General features: G+C 50.2%; 2 protein-coding genes across 2 annotated transcripts; one reads left to right on the forward strand and one right to left on the reverse strand.

The window, feature by feature from the left end:
* Positions 1-284: 284 nt before the first annotated feature.
* dbn1 (drebrin 1) lies at positions 285-8,425 on the forward strand (the record flags this gene model as incomplete). Its single annotated transcript, XM_062455704.1, is given in 9 exon segments — positions 285-341; positions 1,320-1,349; positions 1,351-1,389; positions 1,391-1,442; positions 2,712-2,813; positions 4,697-4,807; positions 5,884-6,356; positions 6,615-6,702; positions 6,815-8,425. Coding segments are annotated over 9 exon segments (1,005 nt in total), but the record flags the coding sequence as incomplete, so codon positions are not given.
* A 1,266-nt stretch (positions 8,426-9,691) lies between these two features.
* On the reverse strand, positions 9,692-19,695 carry LOC134016325 (proline-rich protein 7). The gene is made up of 4 exons (XM_062455703.1): positions 19,294-19,695; positions 16,581-17,195; positions 16,086-16,376; positions 9,692-12,538 (listed from the first exon to the last, which is right to left on the reverse strand). The coding sequence occupies exons 3-4, from the start codon at positions 16,360-16,362 to the stop codon at positions 12,075-12,077; spliced, it is 741 nt and encodes a 246-aa protein (XP_062311687.1). The 5' UTR covers positions 16,363-16,376; positions 16,581-17,195; positions 19,294-19,695; the 3' UTR covers positions 9,692-12,074.
* Positions 19,696-23,699: the final 4,004 nt, after the last annotated feature.

A 23,699-nucleotide genomic window follows, 5' to 3' on the forward strand; every position in this document is an offset into this window, starting at 1 on the left:
GATGTACTGCCCTCTGCTGGGCTCAAAGTGAACACCGCTTCTGCTAATATCTCTCTCTCCCTCTCTATCTCTCTTTCTCTTCCTCTTTTGTTTTTCTCCCACCCTCTCTATCTCTCTCTCTACCCCCTCTCTTTCTGCCTCTTCTCCCACCCTCTCTATCTCTCTCTACCCCCTCTCTTTCTGCCTCTTCTCTCCCTCTCTATCTCTCTCTACCCCCTCTCTTTCTGCCTCTTCTCTCTCCCTCTCTATCTCTCTCTCTTTCCCTCTCCCCCCCCCCCCTGAAGGCAGCAGATCCCAGCTATGAGGATCCGTCCCTGGAGAAGAAGGAGTCCGAGGTGGAGGTGGGTGTCAGATACAACATGGCCGCCGGCCGTCCCTCAGACAGCGTCCACACACGCCGTCCCTCAGACAGCGTCCACACACGCCGCCCCTCAGACAGCGTCCACACACGACGCCCTCAGACAGCGTCCACACACGACGCCCCTCAGACAAAGCGTCCACTACACGAGACAGCGTCCACACACCACGCCCTCAGACAGCGTCTACACACGCCGCCCCTCAGACAGCGTCCACACACGACGCCCCTCAGACAGCGTCCACACACGACGCCCCTCAGACAGCGTCCACACACGACGCCCCTCAGACAGCGTCCACACACCACGCCCCTCAGACAGCGTCCACACACACCACGCCCCTCAGACAGCGTCCACACACGACGCCCCTCAGCGCCGCACAGTCAGTGCAATCACTCGCTCCCTAAAGCAGTGGCAAATACTGTCAAACACACGGATAGCGTCAAATCAAGCGAAACTTTGGACCGGTATCGTTCATTACCGTGCTTGAGGTGCACTTGATTTAGGTCACCCAAACGCACAGCTCGCTTGTGGTCGATGGGGACACTAAACCCAACCACAGAGATGTTTAGGACCTAGGTGTGGTGTGAGCTCTCCAGCAGGATCTCCCGAGGTCCTGGGGCAGTCGGAGACGGTGCTATGTAGGTTAGCTGAGCCGGCCTGTTTTTAGCCAATGTTTTCCCCAGTAACAGTGAGACCCTCAGGGGCCCCGCATGTGTGTTCAGTAGGGACAGCTACGCCACTGAGGGCTACCTTGCTGTGGCTAGGACTATTTATTCAGCACAGTGTTGAACGGGTGGGGAGGGAAGTGGGCTTTTATCTCGTGTGTGCACATGGGTGAAATGTCGACCGTGTCACATTGTGTTTTGTGTGTCCGTGTGTGTGTGTGTGCGTTTCTGTCTGTGTCTGTGTGTCTGTCTTTTGTGTTTGTGCGTGTTGTCGCTGCGTGCGTGTCTGTGTTGACAGGAAGCCAAGGCGATCATAGCTCAGCGGTCGGGGGAACCCTCGAGAGTTCTTCAAGCTGAAGGAGAAGGCCTGTTTCCTGCTGTGTGGACTCCACTGTGTCCCCAGTATCCATCCACAGGACAGGTAAGACCTGCTGGCTGGGGGAGGGGGGGAGAGGGGAGGGGGGGGGGGGGGGGGGGGGGGGGGGGGGGGGGGGGAGGGGGGAGAGTGAGGGGAGGGAGGGTGTAGGGATAAGGGGGGAAAGGGATGTAATATGGAAGAACAGTAAGGGTTGTGAGACCATTGAAACAGGAGGTGGGGGAGTGGGGGGAAGAGAAAGGGGGGAGAGAGGGAGGGAGGGAGGGAGGGAGAGAGAGAGAGAGGGAGGGAGAGAGACCTCCAAACACCCTTCATCCTGTCGCCCACCCGCGCCCCCCTCACACCAGCCCCAGTGCGTCCTCTAAATGTCCCACACGTCTCGCGTCAGGAGACACGCCACTCACACGCATCCGTGGACCTGGGGTCGTAGAGGTGGCAGAGGTCACGGTGTGACCCCCGCCAGGAAACCTCGTGAACGTACAGAAGATGAGGAGAACCTTGCTTGGTGTCACCTGGGGACTACTTTCAGCCCAGTCCTCCCTCTTCTCTGAACGGGCTTCTAATAACCTTAGAGATCTCATCTCTCACCCGAGATATTCATCGCTACATAGAGACAGCCGTCTCTAAACCAAGAAGAGACTACACATTTCTTACTTTGCAACTACTTTGCATGCTTTGTCATTACCACACTAATAGCTTTTCTCTCTTTCTCTCTCTCTCTCTCTTTCTCTCTATCACTCTCTCTCTGTCCTCTTGGTTTCACTGTCTGTTCATTTGAACTTCATGGTGCATGCTCTCATCTTCCCTTTCGGCATTCATTCCTCTCATCCGTTCCTCCATTTGTTCGTTCATCCTTTCATCTCTTCATCCCTTCATCTCTTCCTCTCTCGGGTGTTTCTGTTCTTCTTCACTGCTGGGTTTCTCTGGGCAAACTTCTGTCCTCCCACAATCCTTCACTTCTTAACGGATCTTTTCTCCGGAGTTTTGACTCTCTCCTTCTACTTGTCTCTCTCTCTCTCTCTCTCTCTCTCTCTCTCTCTCTCTCTCTCTCTCTCTCTCTCTCTCTCTCTCTCTCTCTCTCTCTCTCTCCATCTCTCTCTCTCTCCTCTCTCTCTCTTCCTGTCTCTCTCTCCCTGTCCTCCCTCTCTCTTCCGTCTCTCTCTCCCTGTCCTCTCTCTCTCGCTCTCTCTCTCTCCCTGTCCTCTCTCATTCTTCCTGTCTCTCATCTGTCCCCTGTCCGTCTTGCGTCTGTGTGTGTTTGTGCGTCGCTCCGCGTGTGTGTGTGTCCGCGGGGCCCTGTCTCTTGTCTACCAGGCCGCTTGGACAGTCCGTTCTTCAAGCAGAGCCCCAGCGAACCCAGTACGCCCCCCCTCCGCACCCCGCCCCACACCAGGAAGCAGCCCCGCGCTGCAGCCGGTAGGTACTGACCCAGGCCCAGGCGACCCGGGTCTCAGAGCAGAGAGAGAGAGAGAAGGGAAGGAGCCTAGAGAGAACCCCCACCCACCTTAGACCACTACAGCTCTTCCAAGACCCCCCCCCCACCCACCTTAGACCACTACAGCTCCAACACCCCCCCACCCTATGAGCATTGACCTCCAGAGCTCCAAATCCCCTCTCCCAGACCTCCAGCCCAGTCAACTCTAGAAACACTTCCCCTCTCCTGCCACCTCCATGGCTGACCTTGTATTCCCGCCCACCCCCCCAGCCTCCTTCTCACCCACACCTGTTTACCTCACCTCTCCCCCCCCTTCCCCAGGACCCCTTCACCTGGCCCATTCCAACCTGTGCACTCCAACCTAACCTGCAAACTAGCTACGTGTCTAGCCACTTACCACCGAACTAGCTAGATGTCTATTCAACTAACCACCAAGACAGCTATCTAGTGAACGAGACACCAAACTAGCTGGATATATCGTAAACTATCCCCTATACTAGCTTGGCCAATATGGTGAATATGTTAAACTAACCTCATAACTGGCTAAATTTCTAGTGAATTAACCACCGAACTAGCTAGTTTGTGAACGAACTCCTAGTGAACTCACCACCACACCAGCTATCTAGTGAACTATCCACCAAAATAGCTAAATTTCTAGTGATCCAACCACCAAACTAGCTGGATATCTAGTCAACTTAACTTCTACGTATCTGTCTAGTTTTCATCTGGCCTTAGTCTCTCCTTCCTTTATGTGGATGGTGTTCCCTTTGTTGTTCCTATCGGTCCATGTTTTTTAGATGTTGTCTGGTCCGTACCGCTGTAGTTTCGTGTGTTTGGCGTTCTGCATGGTCTCTTAGGTAGAACGTGAGGTTCCTCCCTTCAGGATCTCGCTGGAGGAGAATGGGAACCGCCCAGACCACGGGTGGTTCAGGACACAGTTTTTGGTGTTTATTGGGGGGGAATCTCACTTAGTTTTTTACTTCAATCCTTCTTTCCTTCCTTCCTTCCCTTACCCCTGCTTACCTGATGGAACTCCGTCCAACCTGTACACATACACCTCACGTTTCGCCCTTCCTCCTGACTGATCCGTGAGTGTCTGTGTGTGTGGTGTTGTCAGTCGTTGTCCTTGGTATCGTGTGTGTGTGAACCTCAAGGTGACATTTGACCCATGTGACATTGTACTACATTGTTCTGTGTTGCAACGTGTTGTGTGATGGTTGCTCTGGTGAAGCGGGTTAACCTGTCTCAACCGGTTCAAACCAGTCTTAACTGAAACCCGCCAAATCGAGACCCTGTCTTTCAAACATTGCTCACCTGTCGGTCGTCACGTGTCTGTTGTCTTGACGACGCCTGTCCGTTGCAGCGAGTCGCTCCAATTGGAAAACCGTGGTCTTCTGACCTGGCGATACAATCTCCGATTGGCCGGCTGGTATAGGTGCCTCACCGCTGATTGGCTAGCTGCTGTGACGGACAGAAGCTCCACCTTCAGCCTGTGATGTCACTCACGCATACCCCACGTCATGTGACTTCCTGGCAGCGTGTTGTGGTTTTGGACGTCTGACTCATCGTCATTCACGCCCAGTTTGACCAGCCAGTCACGGGTCATTTGCCTTTTTTTTGTTTTTTTTTATGTGTTTGACAACAGTTTGATTTATCCATCAGGCCGTCATGTGTTGGTCGTCACGGAAACCGTCGCCATCGCAATATCTCTGATCCGTTCATGACATGGTTGTGTTCCTGTTACACTTGTGCTCAGTTGTTGTTTGGTGGCGTTAATGGCGTGTTTGTGGAGTGGTTAAGTTGTGGTTGGTGTGTTGACGTGTTGACGTGACTCCACGCGTGTCATTCCCCTCCTGGCCACCAGATGACGACGATGAAGCGAGCCTCGACCGCGGCATGGCAGCTGTGTCTCCCATCCCCAAAATAGTCACCACCCCCATCCAGGAAGACAAGGAGGAGGACAGGAACGAGTGGGGTAAGACCACACACACACACACACACTTACAGTAAAACAAAACAAAAACACACACACTGGTACAAAAAGCACACACACGCTCACACACGCACATACAGTAGGAACAGACACACACACGTGTATATAGTACGAACAGGCACACACACGTGTATATAGTAGGAACAGACACACACATACAGTAGGAACAGACACACACACACATTGTAGGAACAGACACACACGTGTATATAGTAGGAACAGACACACATGTGTATATAGTAGGAACAGACACACACACATACACACACAGTAGGAACAGACACACACGTGTATATAGTAGGAACAGACACACACACATACACACACAGTAGGAACAGACACACACACACACATTGTAGGAACAGACACACACGTGTATATAGTAGGAACAGACACACACACATTCACACACAGTAGGAACAGACACACACGTGTATATAGTAGGAACAGACACACACACATACACACACAGTAGGAACAGACACACATGTGTATATAGTAGGAACACACAGACACACACACCGCCCCCACTTGCCTGCTCTCCCAGGCCTCATTAGCTGAGACAGACGACTGGTCTCTTTCTGGTGGCGTTGCTGTTGTTCCTTCAGTGACTGTGCGTGTGTGTGTGTGCGCGTGTGTGTGTGCATGTGTGTGTGTTAATGGCTGCGTGTGGCCGTTTTTTAAGTGCTCCAGTGGGTTCCAATGAGCACATAACAAGGGAAGGGCTTTACAGTGAAACCACAGGGTGCTGTCTCACGGTGAAGCTATAATTCATATCATCCTGCAGTTTCAAAAGGTTGTACTTTATTCTCTCTCTCTCTCCCTCCCCCCCCTCCTTTACTCCCTTTCTCTCTCTTGTGTTTACTCTGTCTCTTCCACACCCTTTCTCCTTCCCTCCCTGACTCCTCCATCTTCATTATCCTTCTATCTCTCCCCCTTCTCAACCCCCCCCCCCGTCTGTCCTCCTCTCCCTCCCTCCCTCCCTCCCCCCCCTCCCTCCCTCCTTCCCTCCCTCCCTCCCTCCCTCCCTCCCTCCCTCCCTCCTTCCCTCCCCCCAGGCTGTGAGCCCAAACAGCGGGCGCCGGTCCAGGAGTCCACTCCCACCAAGCCCGTTCAGAGTGTGGCACCCCGGGCCCGCGACTCCGCCCATGGCGACGATGACTCCTTCTCAGGCGTCCGCGCGCCCGGCCAGCAGGAGAGAGACAGCTTGGTCGACCTATGGGACGGTGGCCCCACCCCTGGCCCCGCCCCCTCCCAGTCCTCCCAAATCAGGGACACGATGGGTGGCGCTGGCGCCCGCCCCTCTGACCCGCCGCCACCCAGGCCGCAGCCCCTCCTCAGCTTTGACGAGATGGGGGATGCCGCGTTGTGTGGGGGCCCGGGGGGCCCGGAGGAGGACCCTTCCAGTCTGGTGGACCTGGCCGGATCCCACCAGATGACCCTGAGCTACCAGCATGCACTGCAGCACGCCTCGGATGACGGACAGCTGCTCATGACCAATGGGGAGGCCATGTTGAAGGAGGGCACACAGGTTAGCACAGACGATAGGCTGTCTTGACCGCACGCGCTGACATGACTCGGACACTAGGGGGTAGTAATACCATGGTTGTAGACAAACTGCAGATTAGGGTAAAAGTGAAGGAAGATTGTGACAGATATATTTGGAGTTGGAATATTTTTTTGGTTTATTCATGCTGGTTTTCTTTTGTCTTTTTCTTAATGTTCCTGTCTGTCTGTTGGCCCACCTGTCTATCTGTGTGTGTGTGTATGTGTGCTTGGGTCTCTGAAGGCCAGTGAGGGTTACTTCAGCCAATCCCAGGAAGAGGACTTTGATGGTTCTGCTAAACCTACGCCAGTGTTTTATAACAAGCCACCAGGTAGGTACACGCTACACACACTCACACAATATGCATACATACACACACTCATACAGAAATATGGAGATACACACACACACTTTTCATTGTGTGTGTGTGTGTGTGAGAGCAGAGATTGACATCACGTGCTGGGACACAGACCCTGTGATGGATGATGATGACTAGACTGAAGATTGGACCAATGGTGGGAGGAGGGAACTACGCATCATCAAGAAACCGTTTTTTTTCCCCTTTTCTATAAGTAATAACAAGTCTTGCATCAAAAAACAAAAATTCTGTACAATGTTCTAGAGAAGAAAAAAAGATTGTTAGCCACAGAAAAAGGTTTTTTGAGTTACTGTTAAAGATGCCGTCGGGTTTACAAACTCCTTTTCTTTACACCTTAATTATTTTTTGTATTTATTCGATTTACTCCTGTTGTCGCTATGCAGATAATAGCTGGGAGCAAGGGCGTGTCTTGGTTACAGTCTGTGTATACAGCATTGTAGTGCTTCGCTGTATAGTTAGATCAGACAGGGTAATAATGACCCTTCAATAGGCCTCAGTACAGCCCCCCCCCCCCCCCCCTCTATATTTGGGATGAAACAATTGCCCCCCACTCTACCCCTCCCTCTCTCAATCCCAGCCCCAGTAACTCTGGACCCCTCACTGTAGTAAACCCCAAATATATACCCACAAATGCATCCCTTAAATCTGTTTTGTGACGTGCCAATTTCACTTTATATGAAATTATGTATTACTGTCGTTTTTAATATTGTGTTGACTCATTCTCCAGGGTGAACGTACTCAAATGAACAGGAGGAAAGATATGTATATTTTGACTACCTATAAAAAGTGTAGTAGAATTGATATTCCGGAACTTTGGATATTAGTGGCAATTGTGATAGTCTGTCTGTATCAGAGTCCATTCGAACCGATAGGCAATAATAACCGTGGTCGAGCCTCTAGTGCACTAGGGATAGGGATCCGGAAGTTCTGGAGTTCCGGTCATGTAGACCTAACGGTGCAGCTTGTCTCATGTTCCGTTTTCTAGCTAGAGAGACGCTCCTCTCGGCTTTGTAACTGTGTGACAGAGGCCTCCTTCTCTAACGTAGTGTTTAGCCAACATGCATAACAGTTTCTCCTTGCTTTCGATGTTTGTTTGCTTTTTAGTTCCGTTGAATTTCTTCGTTCTGTTCGACAGTGTGGTTCTCATTCCTCGCCCGTAGGTGTCGTCAGTTAGACACGATTCGGTTCCCAGTTGTAGCCTACAGCCCCCCGCTAGAGAACGCCGCTGTGTTTCTACACGGTCCTCATTCCACTATCCACGTTAAAACCCTGTCGATCAACTACAACCAAACACATTTGACGGACGAGCTTTGCAAGTTTTTGATATTGATCTAAGACTCGTTACTTTAAGTATTGCAGCTGTACAATGTTTCGATTCAATGGTGCGACATAACCCCAACATGGCATAGAGACTGTCTTCCTTGTCTTCCTTGGTTCTGACACCCCTTTTCGCCTGGCTCCACAAATCCCACCGCTTGAGTTCCGCTTCCAAATTCTCTGTTCTCATTCCGATTCTGAGGCACTATGTTTTTTTTAACCTCCGATTTGAATTAGATCAGAATGTCATCTCAGATTTCTGGTAGAATCTAGAACTAGAAGCAATAATAATTTGAACCAATGTGGTATTGTCTTGTAAATAGCCTTGATTTTAACTACAATCTAATAAAAAATAAAAACACTAACACATATTTTGGACCCTTAATTCGAATAACTCGACATTATGTTTCCTTTTGGAATTGAGTGGGGTTAATTTGATGGGACTTTCTTAAGAGCTAATTGAGTAGGCCTAGTAGTTCTGCGCTCGCTGCAGGATTTCTGTAAATGAGATTGACCGGATGTTTTGGTGAGTGGCCTGCGCCGCATCTTTAGCAGTAACTAGCGAACACTTTAATCTGATTTACATATACTCGACTCTTATTTCACCACGAACACCTCCTGGCTAGTGTTTATATCTCTCTCCCTTCTACACTACTAGGAGACTACTATACCGCTACTCTAATAATACTACTAGCCCCCTCCGCTCCCCGTCCCGCAAAGCAAGGCTTAGCCGTTCCTTTTGTCTCTCTTTTGTTTGAAAAAATATATATATTTTTGTTCGTTTCTCTTTCTTCCCCACCTCTTTTTTCCGTCCGCTTCTCACACGCTGTTTTTTGAAATAAGCACAAGATCTTTTGTGACATGCTATGTGCTGATGTATGTTAATAAAAGACTTTAAAAACTCCAACTGCTGTCTGGAACACTGGTTGATTGGGAGTAGTAGAGGGAGAGGGGAGTTGGGAAGGGGAGCTGTACATGGATGGAGTGAGTGTAGGCAACAAAATGTCTCTGTGTGTGTGGTGAGAGGAGAGTAGAAGGTTCCCCATAATGTGGAGTAGATCGATTTAGGCCTCCTACGGGTTGTCATGGTTCCCCGTCGGGGCGTTGGTCAGAGCTGATGTGTAAACACCCCCACCCCCTCGCGCGCGTGCCTCTGTCCTGTCGCCTAGCAACACGCAGGCTCGTTGGGAACCATGGCGGTTCTCACCTTCGTGTCACCGTCTTCATCAAGCTACACACAGGAAACCACGACTACGACAAGTAGGTCAAGTAAGTTGACGACAAGCTGACAAAACATTTCTGCTGAATGTTCTTGTAAAATGAAATAATAACAATAATCCTCTGAAGAGCTTCCTTCGGTTAGCAGCAATGATAGCCTTCACCTGCTAGTTTTAGCTATAGGACCAAAAAAAGTTAATTTGAGAAGAACGCAAAAATGTAGCTAAACGTTGAGTTCATGAATGGCAGTTTGTGCCTATACCTGCGGTTAGCCTTATTCCGTCCCAATATATTTGTTCTGACGCTGACTCTGCAACAAATCACACTTGAGGGTAGAGAAAGATAACTTAAAAACAGGCACAGTGCACATGTACACGATTAAAGAAAGAAAACGTTTTCTCAAAAATAATATACAACGTTCAACATTTAATCATAGATACAGACACCTTAAATGAAATACTGCATTGACACTTAGTTACAGCATGGACATTTAGATACTTTATTCTTGTTTCCCTTGAAAACATTCATGAACCCTCCAAATGATTGTCTGAATGCAAGTTCATATACTGTACACTTTATTTCATTTCCATTTGGTATAAAAATATCTTCATCTTCTTTTCTATTCTGCTAGGAACTATGTATCCTCGCTGTCCTAGACACTGCTCAAGAAACAGAATAACAGAAAGTAAAATTGGACATAAGGGCTCTTTTACGAGTGACCCAAGGATAGTCTGTGACAAGACCAGAATTCAGTACAATGTCCCAACATTCCTACTAAGATAGTTTCTAACTCAACAGTAACCAACAGTATTTTTTTTTTAAGTGCCTGCCCCTTTTCTTCATCTCACCCTTCTTCATCCTCAACGTCATCATCCTCAACGGCTCGCTAACCAACCTCTTCACCTCACGCGCATCCTCGTGTCCGCAGCCTTTCTCTCGATGACAGCCATTCAAACAAACCAATTAAATCGAAAAACACGCTACAAATATGCCCTAATGACATAGAAACGCGCTTGTTTTGTAACCTTCTCTCATTGGCTACAGCTTTCAGGTTATGCTAATTGCAGCCAATTATTCCATTCTGTTGTGTGCCCTTGGTAGCAGTCACATGGAGCCCAGAGTTACACTTACCGCTAAGTGGTCTTTGGGAGGCAACGAGGCAACATTCAGCCTACACCAGAGCACAGACACAAATCCACAAGTGAGGAGCACTTGATGTCATCATTAAAAAGCGTCCGATTGGAAATGTCAAATAAAAAGGTGCCAACTGTGTGGGGCGAATCAAATGCACCTTAAATGCTTCTCCCTATGCAAGGTAGGGAGGAGGGTGCGGCCCTTCAGAGAGAGAGAGAGAGCTCGTGTTGGTAGAACTCTGCAACAGCCCTCTTAATGGCGGTGGCCATGTGTTGTGTGTGTGGAATGAGAGTGTTTGTGCTGTGTGTGTTTATGGTGTCAGGGCTGTGATAATGTTGTGTTTGAGAGATGTGCAGGAAAGGAGAGAGGAAAGCCGATTCCTTTTTCCATAAAGCACTCGATGAGAGGTCCGAGTTATTGTAAGCGAGCGAGGGAGGGAGGGAGGGGCGGAGACAGAGAGAAAACAGATCCACGTTTCCATAAAACTCTTCCTGATGGACAGGGGCAACAGGAAGTCAATTACTGCTTAACAGAAGAGGAAGGAAACCGGATACCCCATTCATAGTAGGTCATCAATAGGAGACCTATTCTCTCTCTCTCCCACTGTCTCTCTCCCCCCCCTCTTTTTCTCACTCCTTCCCTTTGCTCCATTACCTTTCTGTTTCTCTCGCCCTCTTTCATCCACTCTCTCTCTCGTCTTTCTCGCTTAATATTTTCCTCCCGGTGTCTCTCTGTCCCTCACCCTCCCCCGCCAGTGTTCTGTTCTTCATTGGCCTGATAAATTAGAAGCCCCCCTCCACCCCCCCCCCCCTCACATCACATTGATATTCACAGACCGCCACGGCAACCTCTCGACCACCTGACACATCCGTGCCGTCGCTAACCACCGGCGGAGGCCGACAACCGCCATTTTTGGTCCCTCTTTTCTCCCTCGTTCCAGTATGACGCAGAGTTTTAACAGCAGGTCGGCCACAGACAGACAGATAGATCTTCCTGTTTTGACGGCGACGCCTCGAGAGAAAGGACCGGGGTGTTTAACTGGTTGCGCAACCCTGTCTCTCTGGAGCCCACAGTGAATGCACCTCAACTGTCCGCTGGGGTCCCTGGCGTCGTTGGTGAGGACTGAGAGCATGTCAAGAATGTCTAGAAGCTTCCGTGGAGAGAGGAGATGTCCTGCGGGGGGGTCGTCGCCGGCTACAGACGGTTCCCGGGAGCCATGGCAACAGCAGACTCAGCGCTCAGCGGAGTCTCTGCATGAGACAGGCGAAGACTCAGACAGCGGAGAGACGAGGGGAGGGGGGAGACGAGGGGGGAGACGGATGAGAGAGGGATGACTGTAGAGAGAGAGAGAGAGACAGAGGGATTGTAAAGTGTCTTTATCCATCAGGGGTCTAGGGGAGACAGCAGGATTCTGTCTCTCTCTTAGTCTCTGGTGTGGGGTTTGTTGTGGGGGTTCTCTCTTCCTCCGCCCTCCCTCCATCCCTCTCTCAATCCCTTCATCCCTCCCTCCCTTTCCCTTGCGTTTCAGAGGCACCTCCTCAGTTCAAATCAAACGAAAGTCACCCAGCACAGCTGTTCATGAATACAGCACCAGCCTCATTCCCAGCCACACTCTCCTGCCTCCACCCCAGCCCGAGCTCCAGGAGCTCCAGCCGTTACACAGCGGTGCTGCGGCCCAGCAGAGGGTAGGCCGTGGGCAGGCCACAGTTCTGCTCCAGCCCCCTCAGACCCTGGAGCCCCTGCAGACCCAGCCCTGGGTGAGTCCGGCCCTGCCGGGGCATGGTGGCGATGGCGGACGCCTGCAGGAAGGCCGGGGGCTGGGAGGCCAGTGTGTTGTGGTTCAGGTCAATGGTGGAGAACAGGTGTCCCAGGGAGTCCCAGCCCCTGGAGGTAGGCAGCCGGATCAGAGAGGAGTAGGCCCGGTCGGGGAGCACCGTGGCTGGGGGAGGCTTGCTGGTCTCCACCTGGTGATGCTCCTGGAGGTCTCGGGGAGGCCGGGGGGCCGGCTTGGTGTAAGTGCCCCCCCGGGGATCGGCTAGGACCTCGCTGTAGGGGGGAGGGGGATCCTCCATCAGAACTGCCTCCTCGTAGCAGGGGGGCTTCCCGAACACGTCCGTATCTGGGGGGAGGAAGGGAGGGAGGGGAGGGAAGAGGGGGGCGACAGATTGATTGACAAAGTGGCATGCACCAGTCCCTGTGTTACTTTCACCAGCCTACACAAAGCACTGCACCGGAACAACCCACTAATTCAGTTTGCCTCCGAATGCATGTTGTGTGTGTTTATGTCTCTCTTGTATGTTTGTGTGTGACTAAGTTCCTATTGTGTGTGTGTGTGTGTGTGTGTGTGTGTGGATATGTGACGGTTTCTATAGTGTGTGTGTGACTGTTTCTATAGTGTATGTGTGTGTGTGTGTGTGGGCATGTGACTGTTTCTATAGTGTGTGTGTGTGTGATCAGAGGTAAACAGATCTCACAAGCGTTGTTATATAACGTTACTGTTGCTCCTCTGACGCCAGCAGGGCTCAGATGACTTGATGTGTCTAGAGTTACTGATGTCACTGCCTCCTACACATCCTGCCCTGCTTGTCAGCTGACAGCCCTCACACAGGTCCAGCTGCCTGCCTGCCTGTGTGTGTGTGTTGTGCATTGACAGTACGTGTATGTTTTGGATTGTGAGGAGCTGAAGAGCTTGCTGTTGCCTGTGTACTAGGAGCGAGAGGCTGATCTCAGAGTGAAGAGAACTTAATGAGCTATTTGTTCTGGCAGGAACACTCAGCCCACGAGTGGGAGGCTCATTCACTGCTGCATTAGAACCTTCCTTCCCTCCTTTCTTCCTTCCCTCCCTCCCTCCCTCCCTCCCTCCCAGCACCACCCCTAAATACCCTTCTGACCCCAGCACCAGGCCCAAATACCCCTCCTATCCCAGCATCTGGCCCACATTCTCAGAACCAGCCCTAAATACCCCTTCTACCCCAGCATCAGGCCAAAATACCCCTGCTAACCCAACCCTAAATTTCACTACTACTACAACTCAAATCATAAACTGAAAGTTTAGATATGAATGCAGAATACCAACATCAAAAGCCTGAAGATTAAAATACCAAAAGCTATATCATCAGAGACTCGAAATACCAAAGTAAAAAATGAACTTACGTTCATCTATCTCCCTGACAGAAAAGAGTGTTGTCTATCTGTATTTGATGACCTTGCTGAGCAGGGCTGTGGTATCCGTAGCTACAGACCTGTTCACTGGAACCGCATGTTGGCTGACTATGTCACAGCACCTGTTCTGTGTTGGGTAATCATGCCACTCATTTTTTCCATAGGGGGGATAAAAAAAAAAAACTTGGAAAGAGTGAATGAGGGAGAGAGAGGGAGGGAGATCGAGGGAGGGAGAGAGATCGAGGGAGGGAGAGGGAGGGAGAGAGATCGAGGGAGGGAGAGAGGGAGGGAGAGAGATCGAGGGAGGGAGAGAGGGAGGGAGAGAGGGAGGGAGAGAGATCGAGGGAGGGAGAGAGATCGAGGGAGGGAGAGAGGAAGAAAGGATGCACAGATGAAGGAAGGAGGAGGCAGAGAGGTCGAAAGGAAGGTGGGCAACAAGTGAGGGAGGGAGAAAGGGATGAAGGAGTGATTGGCAGAAGGCAGGGGAGAACAAGGTGGACACTTGTTTTTGATTCCAGGGTCAGCCAAGTCGCTGAATACAGTGAGGGACTGATACCTTTGTAAGTCTTCTCCAAGGTCAGGAATGTTAAACTCCACGACTACAAGATGTTGTGCCAAACAGGACGTGCAGTAGGAAGACGGGGCAACTGTTACTGCCTGCTCTGTCATTACACTGACCATGGAGTGGCTTTTACTTCATCCCCCCCTCTCTCTCTCTCTCTCTTTAGCTTTTGTTTATCCTACCCCCTCCATCTTTTCTCTCTTTCACCTCCTCCACTATCCATCCCTCCCTCTCAGGTCTGGTCTTGACCCTGTCTCTCTCTCTCTCTCTCTCTCTCTCTCTCTCTCTCTCTCTCTCTGTCTCTGTTTCTCTCCCTGCCATCTCTCTCTGCCTACCCTCCATCTCTCTCTGCCTCCCCTCCATCTCTCTCTGCCTCCCTTCCATCTTTCTCTGCCTCCCTTCCATCTCTCTCTGCCTCCCTTCCATCTCTCTCTGCCTCCCTTCCATCTCTCCCTGCCTCCCCTCCATCTCTCTCTGCCTCCCCTCCATCTCTCTCTGCCTCCCTTCCATCTTTCTCTGCCTCCCTTCCATCTCTCCCTGCCTCCCCTCCATCTCTCTCTGCCTCCCCTCCATCTCTCTCTGCCTCCCCTCCATCTCTCTCTGCCTCCCCTCCATCTCGCTCTCTCTCTCTCTCTGCCTCCCCTCCATCTCTCTGCTGCTGTTTTGTTAACTATGTCACTGCTCTTCCCACTCACTCACCACCCACGCCTGGGTCCCGCTAGGCTAGCTGTCAAACTGCCACCATGTTTCCAACCAAGGAAGGCAGGCAGGCATCAGCTACAGACTGGTATAGGAACTGCGCACTTACCAGACCCAGTCCAATTCTATATACGAACACTGCTTAAAACCTAGGCATGGCCGGCGACCCAAAGGTCCAAATCAATCTCACTTTTATCCACATGTATTTGAATGTGTTATTCGAATTCATTCAGTACATTTTCTGGGTCACCCAGGCAGTCTTGTAGGACTCGAGACCGGTGTCTCGAAACCACTTTTTGAAAGTCTCGTCTCGGAATCGACCGCGTTTGACTCCGTCTTGTCTCGGTCTCGGACAAAGAGACATCACTGTTATTGGATGTAAAAAGTCACACGGGTTTTAGCTACCTGTGTAACGTCATACTGTATGTTTCAGGGCGCTAGTTTCAGTTGCTTGACAGCTTTTGTTTGTGAAAAAACAATGACGAGTCAGGCCACATAAAGCTGTGTAGCTAAGGATGAATATAAAGTTACGTTACATCAACGTTAACTAATGTCAGCTGCATACCTCTCCCGACTTAATAAAGTAAAAAAACAAACATATTTTAAATAGGCTGCTTTGCCTGGCCAAAGGCACATGACACTACCTTAAGAGTGCTAATTTTGAGTTCAAATACACAGTTACAGATCAAATCTAACTTTTTACTTAGTCAGCTGCTTGTGTGTTTGGAGTGGTCTGGTCTTGACCCTGTCTCGCCCTGCCTTGGTCTTGGTCTCGTCTCAGTCTCAATACACTGGTCTTGGTCGTGACTTGGTCTCGGTTTAGGTGCTCTTGACTACAACACTGCAACTGTGCGCATTAATCTACGCATCCATGTTCTTGTTCTAGTAACTAAGTACTTTGCGAGAGGAAAACATCCAATAGGGAGTGTTCACCTGGAGGTAGGGGGCCAACGATTTGCTCGTAAAGTGCATATCAGTAGATAACAGGATGTTTTTAAGAGAGCAGATAACCTTGCAAATAGGGTCCGTGTGTGTGTTTGCTAAGTGCATGTGTGTGAGAGAGGTAGATAAGAGAATTTCGAGGTTATGTAAAAAGGCTTAGCGTTCGTTTCGTGCTGTTTCCAACAGAGATACCTGGGCAGGTGTTTACACACATGACAGCTGCACAGAAACACATCAAACACGTGTCCCCGTTTCCCAGCAGACCCCGTCGGTGTGACCCCGCGTGCGGAGGTGAGCGTACCTTGGCCGCCGGCCCAGTGGCCCTGGGGCAGGGTGTAGGGGGTGTGCGGGGGGCAGAACTGGGGGGCCTCCCTGAGGGAGGGGTAACCCCTGAGGCAGTCGTGGGGCTCCGTTTCCAGGGTGCGGAGGCACTGTTCCCTCAGCCGCTGGTCGCGGCGGCGTTTGAGCTGGCGCTGCAGGAAGCTGCAGAAGCAGCACAGCATCACAATGAGCGCCCACACCAGCCAGAAGCCCGCGAAGCACGCCAGGAAGGTGGACGTGCCCGGGGACATCACCATGGTGACGGAGGGAGGTGGAGGAGGAGGATGGGATTGATGGAGGGAGGGAGGGAGGGAGGATGGAAAGGTAGGAGGGAGGGATGGAGGATAGGAGGGAGGGATGAAGGGATAGAGGAAAGGAGGGAGGAAAGGAGGATGGGATTGATGGAGGGAGGGATGATGGGAGGGAGGATGGAAAGGAAGGAGGGAGGGATGGAGGATAGGAGGGAGGGATGAAGGGATAAAGGAAAGGAGGATGGGATTGATGGAGGGAGGGATGATGGTAGGGAGAGATGATAGGAGGGAGGATGGAAAGGAAGGGAGGGATTAAGGGATAGAGAAAAGGAGGGAGGGAGAGGAAGTGGGATGGAAGGAGGGAGGGATGAAGGGAGAGAGGAGGAGGAAGATAGACTACTGGCCAGCACTACTGGTCCAATGTCATCAGATGATTTTTTCCCACAGGGGGTGGGATATGGTCCTGATGGGAGTTGAAGTCCTGGTTTGGAGGATGTAGTCCTCTTACTCTGTCAGTGTTGGAGGTAAAATCCTGACGCAATGACCGTTGTCATATATCCTCCTGGAAAAAGTGGTTCAGATTCTCTCCAGGTAACTGCCTAGAGGCCAGCTCTGGTACTGCAGGTCAGAAGGCCAGGCAAACCCAATTGTTCTTCCTGCCAAGGTCACATGGGTGCCTCGTGGAGAACAGCTGGTTCCACCAGGGCACACGGTTCCGTACGGTTCCGTCTCGCTTCCGACGTTCTGCGTCCAACCCCCCCCCCCCACCCCCCGGAGCGCCAGGCCCCAGGCGGTCGTTTCCCTCACCTAAGAAACCCACAGGGTTCCACCGGTTCCAGCTGTGGAACAAAGACAAGGGGAGAACAGGGGGGGGGGGGGGGGGCATCGTTATCAATTACATAATAAACGAACATATTTTCCAAACACGGAGTATGAAATACTGAGCTGGACGGGCCCAGCTGTCCAAACTTCATCCTGGATGACGGTAGAAAGCGAGTATCATGTTCACCCATCGGATGGGGGAGGGGGCGAGGGGAGGGGGCGGGATCTATTTGTTATGTCCCAACACACATACTACCATATGTCCCTATAGGCTACACATACTACCATACTATTTAGTATGTTCCAACACATATAATACAATACTGTGTGTCTGAAAAAGGCTGTGTGATTGAATGGCTGACATTTTGGGTCCGGAATAGGAATGCTGAAGGGACCAGTTTCCTAGTTACAGGCTGGAGAATCAGGATACTGCGATACGCTTGAATTTCCTGTTGTTCGTGACACATCTCCCTGTGATTGTTGTTTATTTTCTGCTCTGGTCTGCTCCTCCTCCTCGTCCTTCTCCAACAATAAGCAGCGGAACATAGCAAGTAACACACATGCACACACGCTCTATAAGACACACACACACACACTCTCTGTAAGACACACACACATGTTCTATAAGACACACACACACACTACAATAACGCTGAGACAGAGGCTAAGATTCTTATCTCCCTGACCTTCTCAGTGTCAAACTTAACTGCTCCACCTCCCTCCTATATATATAAATAAACATATGTTTTGTTTTTCTTCTAGTTTTTGGATTCTGGCTTACTTGATAGTCTGGTCCTTGAGCTGAACTTCTGTAGGTGAGCCTACTGTTACAGAAGGTACTCGTGCATGAAATGTTGTACTTGAGAAAGAGTCCTTGGGCATCAATGATGATGTACCTTTCTCTGGTGACGCACACACACACACACACTACCATCAGGTAACTATGACACGCAGTCCTGCGTCAAGCTCACGATTAAACATGGAATTAGTGGGTAGGTCAGATGCATGAACCCTATCCTTTACTCTTTGTCCTAGCTGGCTTCCTAGAGGTCCTTAATCACTACTTCCCAAGTAGAAAGCTGTCATCACATTTCACTTCGTCAGCTCAAATCTCCGCTTTTGTCAGCCTCGAACCCCCCTCCTCTCTTTCTCTCCCCCCCTCTTCATTCTTGTGTTTCTTGCTTCTCATCCTCTCCTTGCCCCTCCCTCTCCCTTCCTCTCTGCTCCTTCTCTCCCTCCCTCCCCCTCCTCTCCTCTCTGCTCCTTCTCACCCTCCCTCTCCCCTCCTCTCCTCTCTGCTCCTTCTCTTCCTCCCTCTCCCCTCCTCTCCTCTCTGCTCCTTCTCTCCCTCCCTCTCCCCTCCTCTCCTCTCTGCTCCTTCTCTTCCTCCCTCTCCCCTCCTCTACTCTCTGCTCCTTCTCTTCCTCCTCTCCTCTCTGCTCCTTCTCTTCCTCCTCTCCTCTCTGCTCCTTCTCTCCCTCCCTTTCTTCTCCTCCCTCCCCAATCATGAGTCAAATTCTGTATTCCACCTCACCCACAGAACGGTTATGAAAAGTCTTAAAATAATTCTGTCATTTGTCAAGGATTGGTCTCATGATTACATCATATTAATCTGTCATAAATGAGCCCCCTTCCATAGAGGTCGGTGGGCTGGTAGGACAAGACATTTGAATATAAATTATTACAGTGTTTGAGTTGACGTCTCTTTTTAACTTTAACACTGTACATTAACCAAACAAGCAGAGACTGGGCACTGAACACCGTTTATAGAAATATGTTTGTACATCATCTGGTCATCTACGGTTTATCCATGCGTTAGCAAACCACTGTTATGAAAGCCAAAATAACACCCACCTGTGGCACAGGTACCGTATTGCATGTAGCCATCTGCACAATCCACGTCCGTGGATATCTTGACTCGCATTTGAGTTTTTATAGATCAATAGCTCAACAGTTTATTGAACAATCGTGCCTCAAGTAGGCTATTGTAAAGTGATGTCTGATGTAGTGTAAATCAATTAATATAATCTTGCAATTGCGGCGCACTACTGCATTTTTATTCCCGGGGCAACGAAAACTGACAATGAAATCAAAACAATTGTTTAATTGGCTTACCGTTTCTGTGTCTCCGTCCCCACGCGCCCACTGTCGCGGATCGAACGTGTGTCAGAAAGATTGGATCAGTCACTCCGCTCCGTTACAATGAGCGCGCTCGGGAATCTGGTGCCCGTTATTGAGTCGTGTTGACTGTGCAGTTATGTCTGTGCTTTGCTTATTTTCCCATCCATCGTTGTCGCTGTAATATTTGGTGCGTGACGCTAAGTTTCTCGTATTCTCAGGTCCGTGGTCGGTATTGCCTTTCACGAGCGATGTTCGTTTGGCTCACGATCGACCGTCAGTCGTGCCGTGGAAATGAGAAACAGGCTATACGAAGCATAAACGGTATTCACCTTGGTAACCTGGCTCCTCCCTTATCCGTGAAATTCAGTCAATCTCCTCCTCTCGCTCTCTCATCACTCGTGATATTTGTGGTGTTTACTTCATACAATTTGATACATGGGGTTTTTCCAAGGACGCACGACCTGTAAATGTCAGATTGTGACCATGCGCTTGTGAGTCGGAATAGCTATGGAAAAATGTTGTATCGTCCTTTTTGTCTTATTAGTAGCCTAACTTGTAAGTCTTTCATTGTAATGTTCTGCGGTATTTCTGTGGAACTTCACAGTGTCCTATTAAGATTGGCAACCGGAGGATTCTTAGCATATTGTGTCAATGTCCCAGTGTAAGCGAAAGATAAGGTAACAGGCTCTATCGCATGACCGTTTACGACTCTTCAGAACCAACACGTTAAATATTAAAGCCCTATTAACGTAATGAGACCTCAAAAAACGTCTGCTCACAACATACATATTTCAGAGTCACGTAATTTTCAGGAGAACAATTCCACATCCAATTTGTCTTGACGATTTCCTTAACCAGCAGACATTCCTTAACAGAAACATTCCCCTCCATATTTTTTATCAAGTTACGGCAGCAGTCTCTCATTAGCATAATCAAGTTAAACGGTTTGTTGAAACGTCATCAAAGGATGTATTAGGTTTCTGAAGTTCCTCCCAAGTGTGTGATGAAGCGTCGTCCTACTGGGGGACTTGACTGTCCTGGCCGAGACTGAGCCACATCCGTTTACTGACAGTACAGCCATTGTTTATGTGTGTGTGTGTGTGTGTGTGTGAGAGAGAGAGAGAGAGAGAGAGTGTGTGTGTGGGCCTATGCTTGTGTGAAAGATGACACTTGTACAACACTGCTGTCTCTAATAAGCCTTGGGAGGGTTCGATTGGGTGGTCGACCACACAATTCACGTCCAAACGCCCCCAGGACCAGAACCTTAGCAAGTCATCTCTGTATCAGATTAAAACCTTCAGTCTCTCCCTCTCTCCTCTCTCTCTCTCTCTCTCTCTCTCTCTCTCCTCTCTCTCTCTCTCTCTCTCTCTCTCTCTCTCTCTCTCTCTCTCTCTCTCCTCTCTCTCTCTCACTCACACACACACCACTACAACCCCCCGCTTGGCTTTCAAACATTTGATCTCCAGAAGCCCCCCCCCATCCCCCTCCAGCTGTCTCCAGTCATGGTAGCCGACCCTCCACATCCACACTGAGGCCCTTGTCCTCACCGCCCTGCTATAAAGATGCGTTTGTTCCAAACACCCATCTCTATTTGGCCCCTGCTTGGGTTGTCGGCCCCCCCTGTGAGAGGGGAGGATGATGGGCTGTGCTTTAGTGCGGGCCCTCGAAGGCCTCTGGCGGGCAGAGCAGGGGCCAATGATGTCCTGGGGGTATGATGTCACTATGACGTTTGGGGAGCGGTTGGACTGTAATTACATGGGGCCATGAAAATCACCCTCTTTCTTTCTGCCTCTGTCTCTCTCTCCGTCTCGCTCTCTGTCTCTGTCTCTCTCTCTGTCTCTCTGTCTCTATGTCTCTATGTCTCTCTGTCTCTCTGTCTCTCTGTCTCTCTGTCTCTGTCTCTATGTCTCTATGTCTCTCTCTGTCTCTCTCTCTGTCTCTATGTCTCTGTCTCTCTCTGTCTCTCTTTCTGTCTCTATGTCTCTGTCTCTCTCTCTGTCTCTCTTTCTGTCTCTCTTTCTGTCTCTATGTCTTTCTCTCTGTCTCGCTCTCTGTCTCGATGTCTCACAGGTGTTTAAGGTAGCACCTACTTCTGAGTATAATCAATTATACATTGGCTTTATTGAATACAGAAGGTCATTCAAGACCTCTGGAGCCCTAGTCTGGAGACGGATTATTATCACCCAGCATGCTGTCAGTGTGTGTGTGTGTGTGTGGGGGGGGTCTGTTGTGGTGTGTGTGTTCAGGCGTGTGTATGTGTCCAGATACATGTGTGTGTGTGTACAGATGTGTGTATCTACAGGTGTGTGTGTGTACAGGTGTGTGTGTCTACAGGTGTGTATGTATACAGGTGTGTGTGTCCAAGTGTGTGTGTGTGTGTACAGGCATGTGTGTGTGTGTGTGTGTGTGTACAGGCAGGTGTGTGTGTGTGTACAGACATGTGGGTCTGTGTGTGTACAGGTAGGTGTGTGTGGGTGTGTGTGTGTACAGGCATGTGTGTGTGTGTACAGGCAGGTGGGTGTGGGTGTGTACAGGCATGTGTGTATGTGTACAGGCAGGTGGGTGTGTGTGGGTGTGTGTGTGTACAGGCATGTGTGTGTGTGTGTGTGTGTACAGGCAGGTGTGTGTGGGTGTGTGTGTGTACAGGCATGTGTGTGTGTGTGTGTGTGTGTGTACAGACATGTGTGTGTGTGTGTACAGGCAGGTGTGTGTGGGTGTGTGTGTGTACAGGCATGTGTGTGTGTGTGTGTGTGTACAGGCAGGTGTGTGTGTGTGTGTGTACAGGCAGGTGTGTGTGGGTGTGTGTGTACAGGCATGTGTGTGTGTGTGTGTGTGTACAGGCAGGTGTGTGTGTGTGTGTGTACAGGCATGTGTGTGTGTGTACAGGCAGGTGTGTGTGTGTGTACAGGCAGGTGTGTGTGTGTGTACAGGCATGTGTGTGTTTCTCCCCCGGCCCCACAGCTCTCTGCTCTGAGGGACGTGCCAGACATATCGTCTGTTACCCAGGAACACCCTACGTTCCCATCAGTGCCCACTCTGCCACAGCGCGACCAGCCACGCGGAGGAGGAACCCCTGCATGTTGCTGTTCTGTGCTCCGGAACAGAATTGTTTACAAAAAACCCCCGAGCATTCTGGTCGTCTGTGTTCCATAATAGAAGCGAAGCATTCAATCGTTCTGTGCTCTAGAACAGAACAACAGAGCACTTTGCTGTGCACTCCGTGTTCCAGACACGGAATCGCACATAGCTACAGGTGAGATGTGAAACTCCCTCCATAACATGCATCGGTGGTAGACGTGAAAACTCACGACCCAGTTGCCGCGAAAGGCTTGGAGAATGCTTCGGATCAAACGTGTCTGTCGAACGAACCCGTTTATTACTCATGAAGTGAGTGTTCTGAAACACGGTCGAGTGTTGTGTTTCCACACCCCAGTGAACGCGAGCTCACTCGGGAGAGAAGGGGAGAGGCTCTGAATGTGGATGAGGGATTTAGCTGCGATACAGAGGCAGCGTGACCTCCTCTCTTGAGAAATCCTCACACCGCGAGCAGGATGGAAAACAATTTAGACAGGCCAGTATGTGATTGCTATGACAACACTCAGAAGGATTATCATAGATATTACATAAAAGCAGTTTTTACCGGTCGTTCTCTCTCTTTCACTCTCTCTCTCACTCTCTTTCACTCTCTCTCTCTCTCTTTCTCTCTCTCTCTCTCTCTCTCTCTCTCTCTCTCTCTCTCTCTCTCTCTCTCTCTCTCTCTCTCTCTCTCTCTCTCTCTCTCTCTCTCTCTCTCTCTCTCTCTCTGTCTCTCTCCCCGTTCCCCTCAGTGTGTGTTGCGACAACAGGAGAGACGGGACCAGTCAGTCAGTAAGTCATGCAGACATGCTGGTGATAGATGATTAAACACTGAAACAGCACAAGAGAACTGAACACATCCAGCCAAACACATTAAACAGTATGTGACAACACTACACTTGAGGTGCGTTTTTTTCCATCCAAAGCCTGTATGTCTAGGACTGTTTACTTGGTACATTCAGACCGTGTGAACCAAATCGAGAGCACCCAAAGTGTCTGCAAGTGGCAATTGACCCAGTTCTGTCAACCTGTCTGACAGACTGTGGTTCTGAGACGTTTCTGTGTCGTTGGGAACCCCCTTGCCTGGTTCTGTCTCAGCGGTAGGTCGCTGAGGTTCTGGGAGAAACGGGGGGGGGGGGGGGGGGATTTCAAACCGCTGGTTCCGTCCAGAGATTTGTAAATGTCAGAGAGCTAAATGATTGTTCGCTGAGATGCCCTCTCTCGCCCTTTCATCTCCTCTTTCCTCCCTCTCTCCCCCGCCTCTTCACCGACCCTCCGCCTCTTCTTCTCTCCCCCTTTCTTTACTCCTCTCTCCTTTTATCTCC

This window comes from Osmerus eperlanus, unplaced genomic scaffold (genome assembly GCF_963692335.1).
Source record: "Osmerus eperlanus unplaced genomic scaffold, fOsmEpe2.1 SCAFFOLD_436, whole genome shotgun sequence".
Taxonomy (NCBI): Eukaryota; Metazoa; Chordata; class Actinopteri; order Osmeriformes; family Osmeridae; genus Osmerus; species Osmerus eperlanus.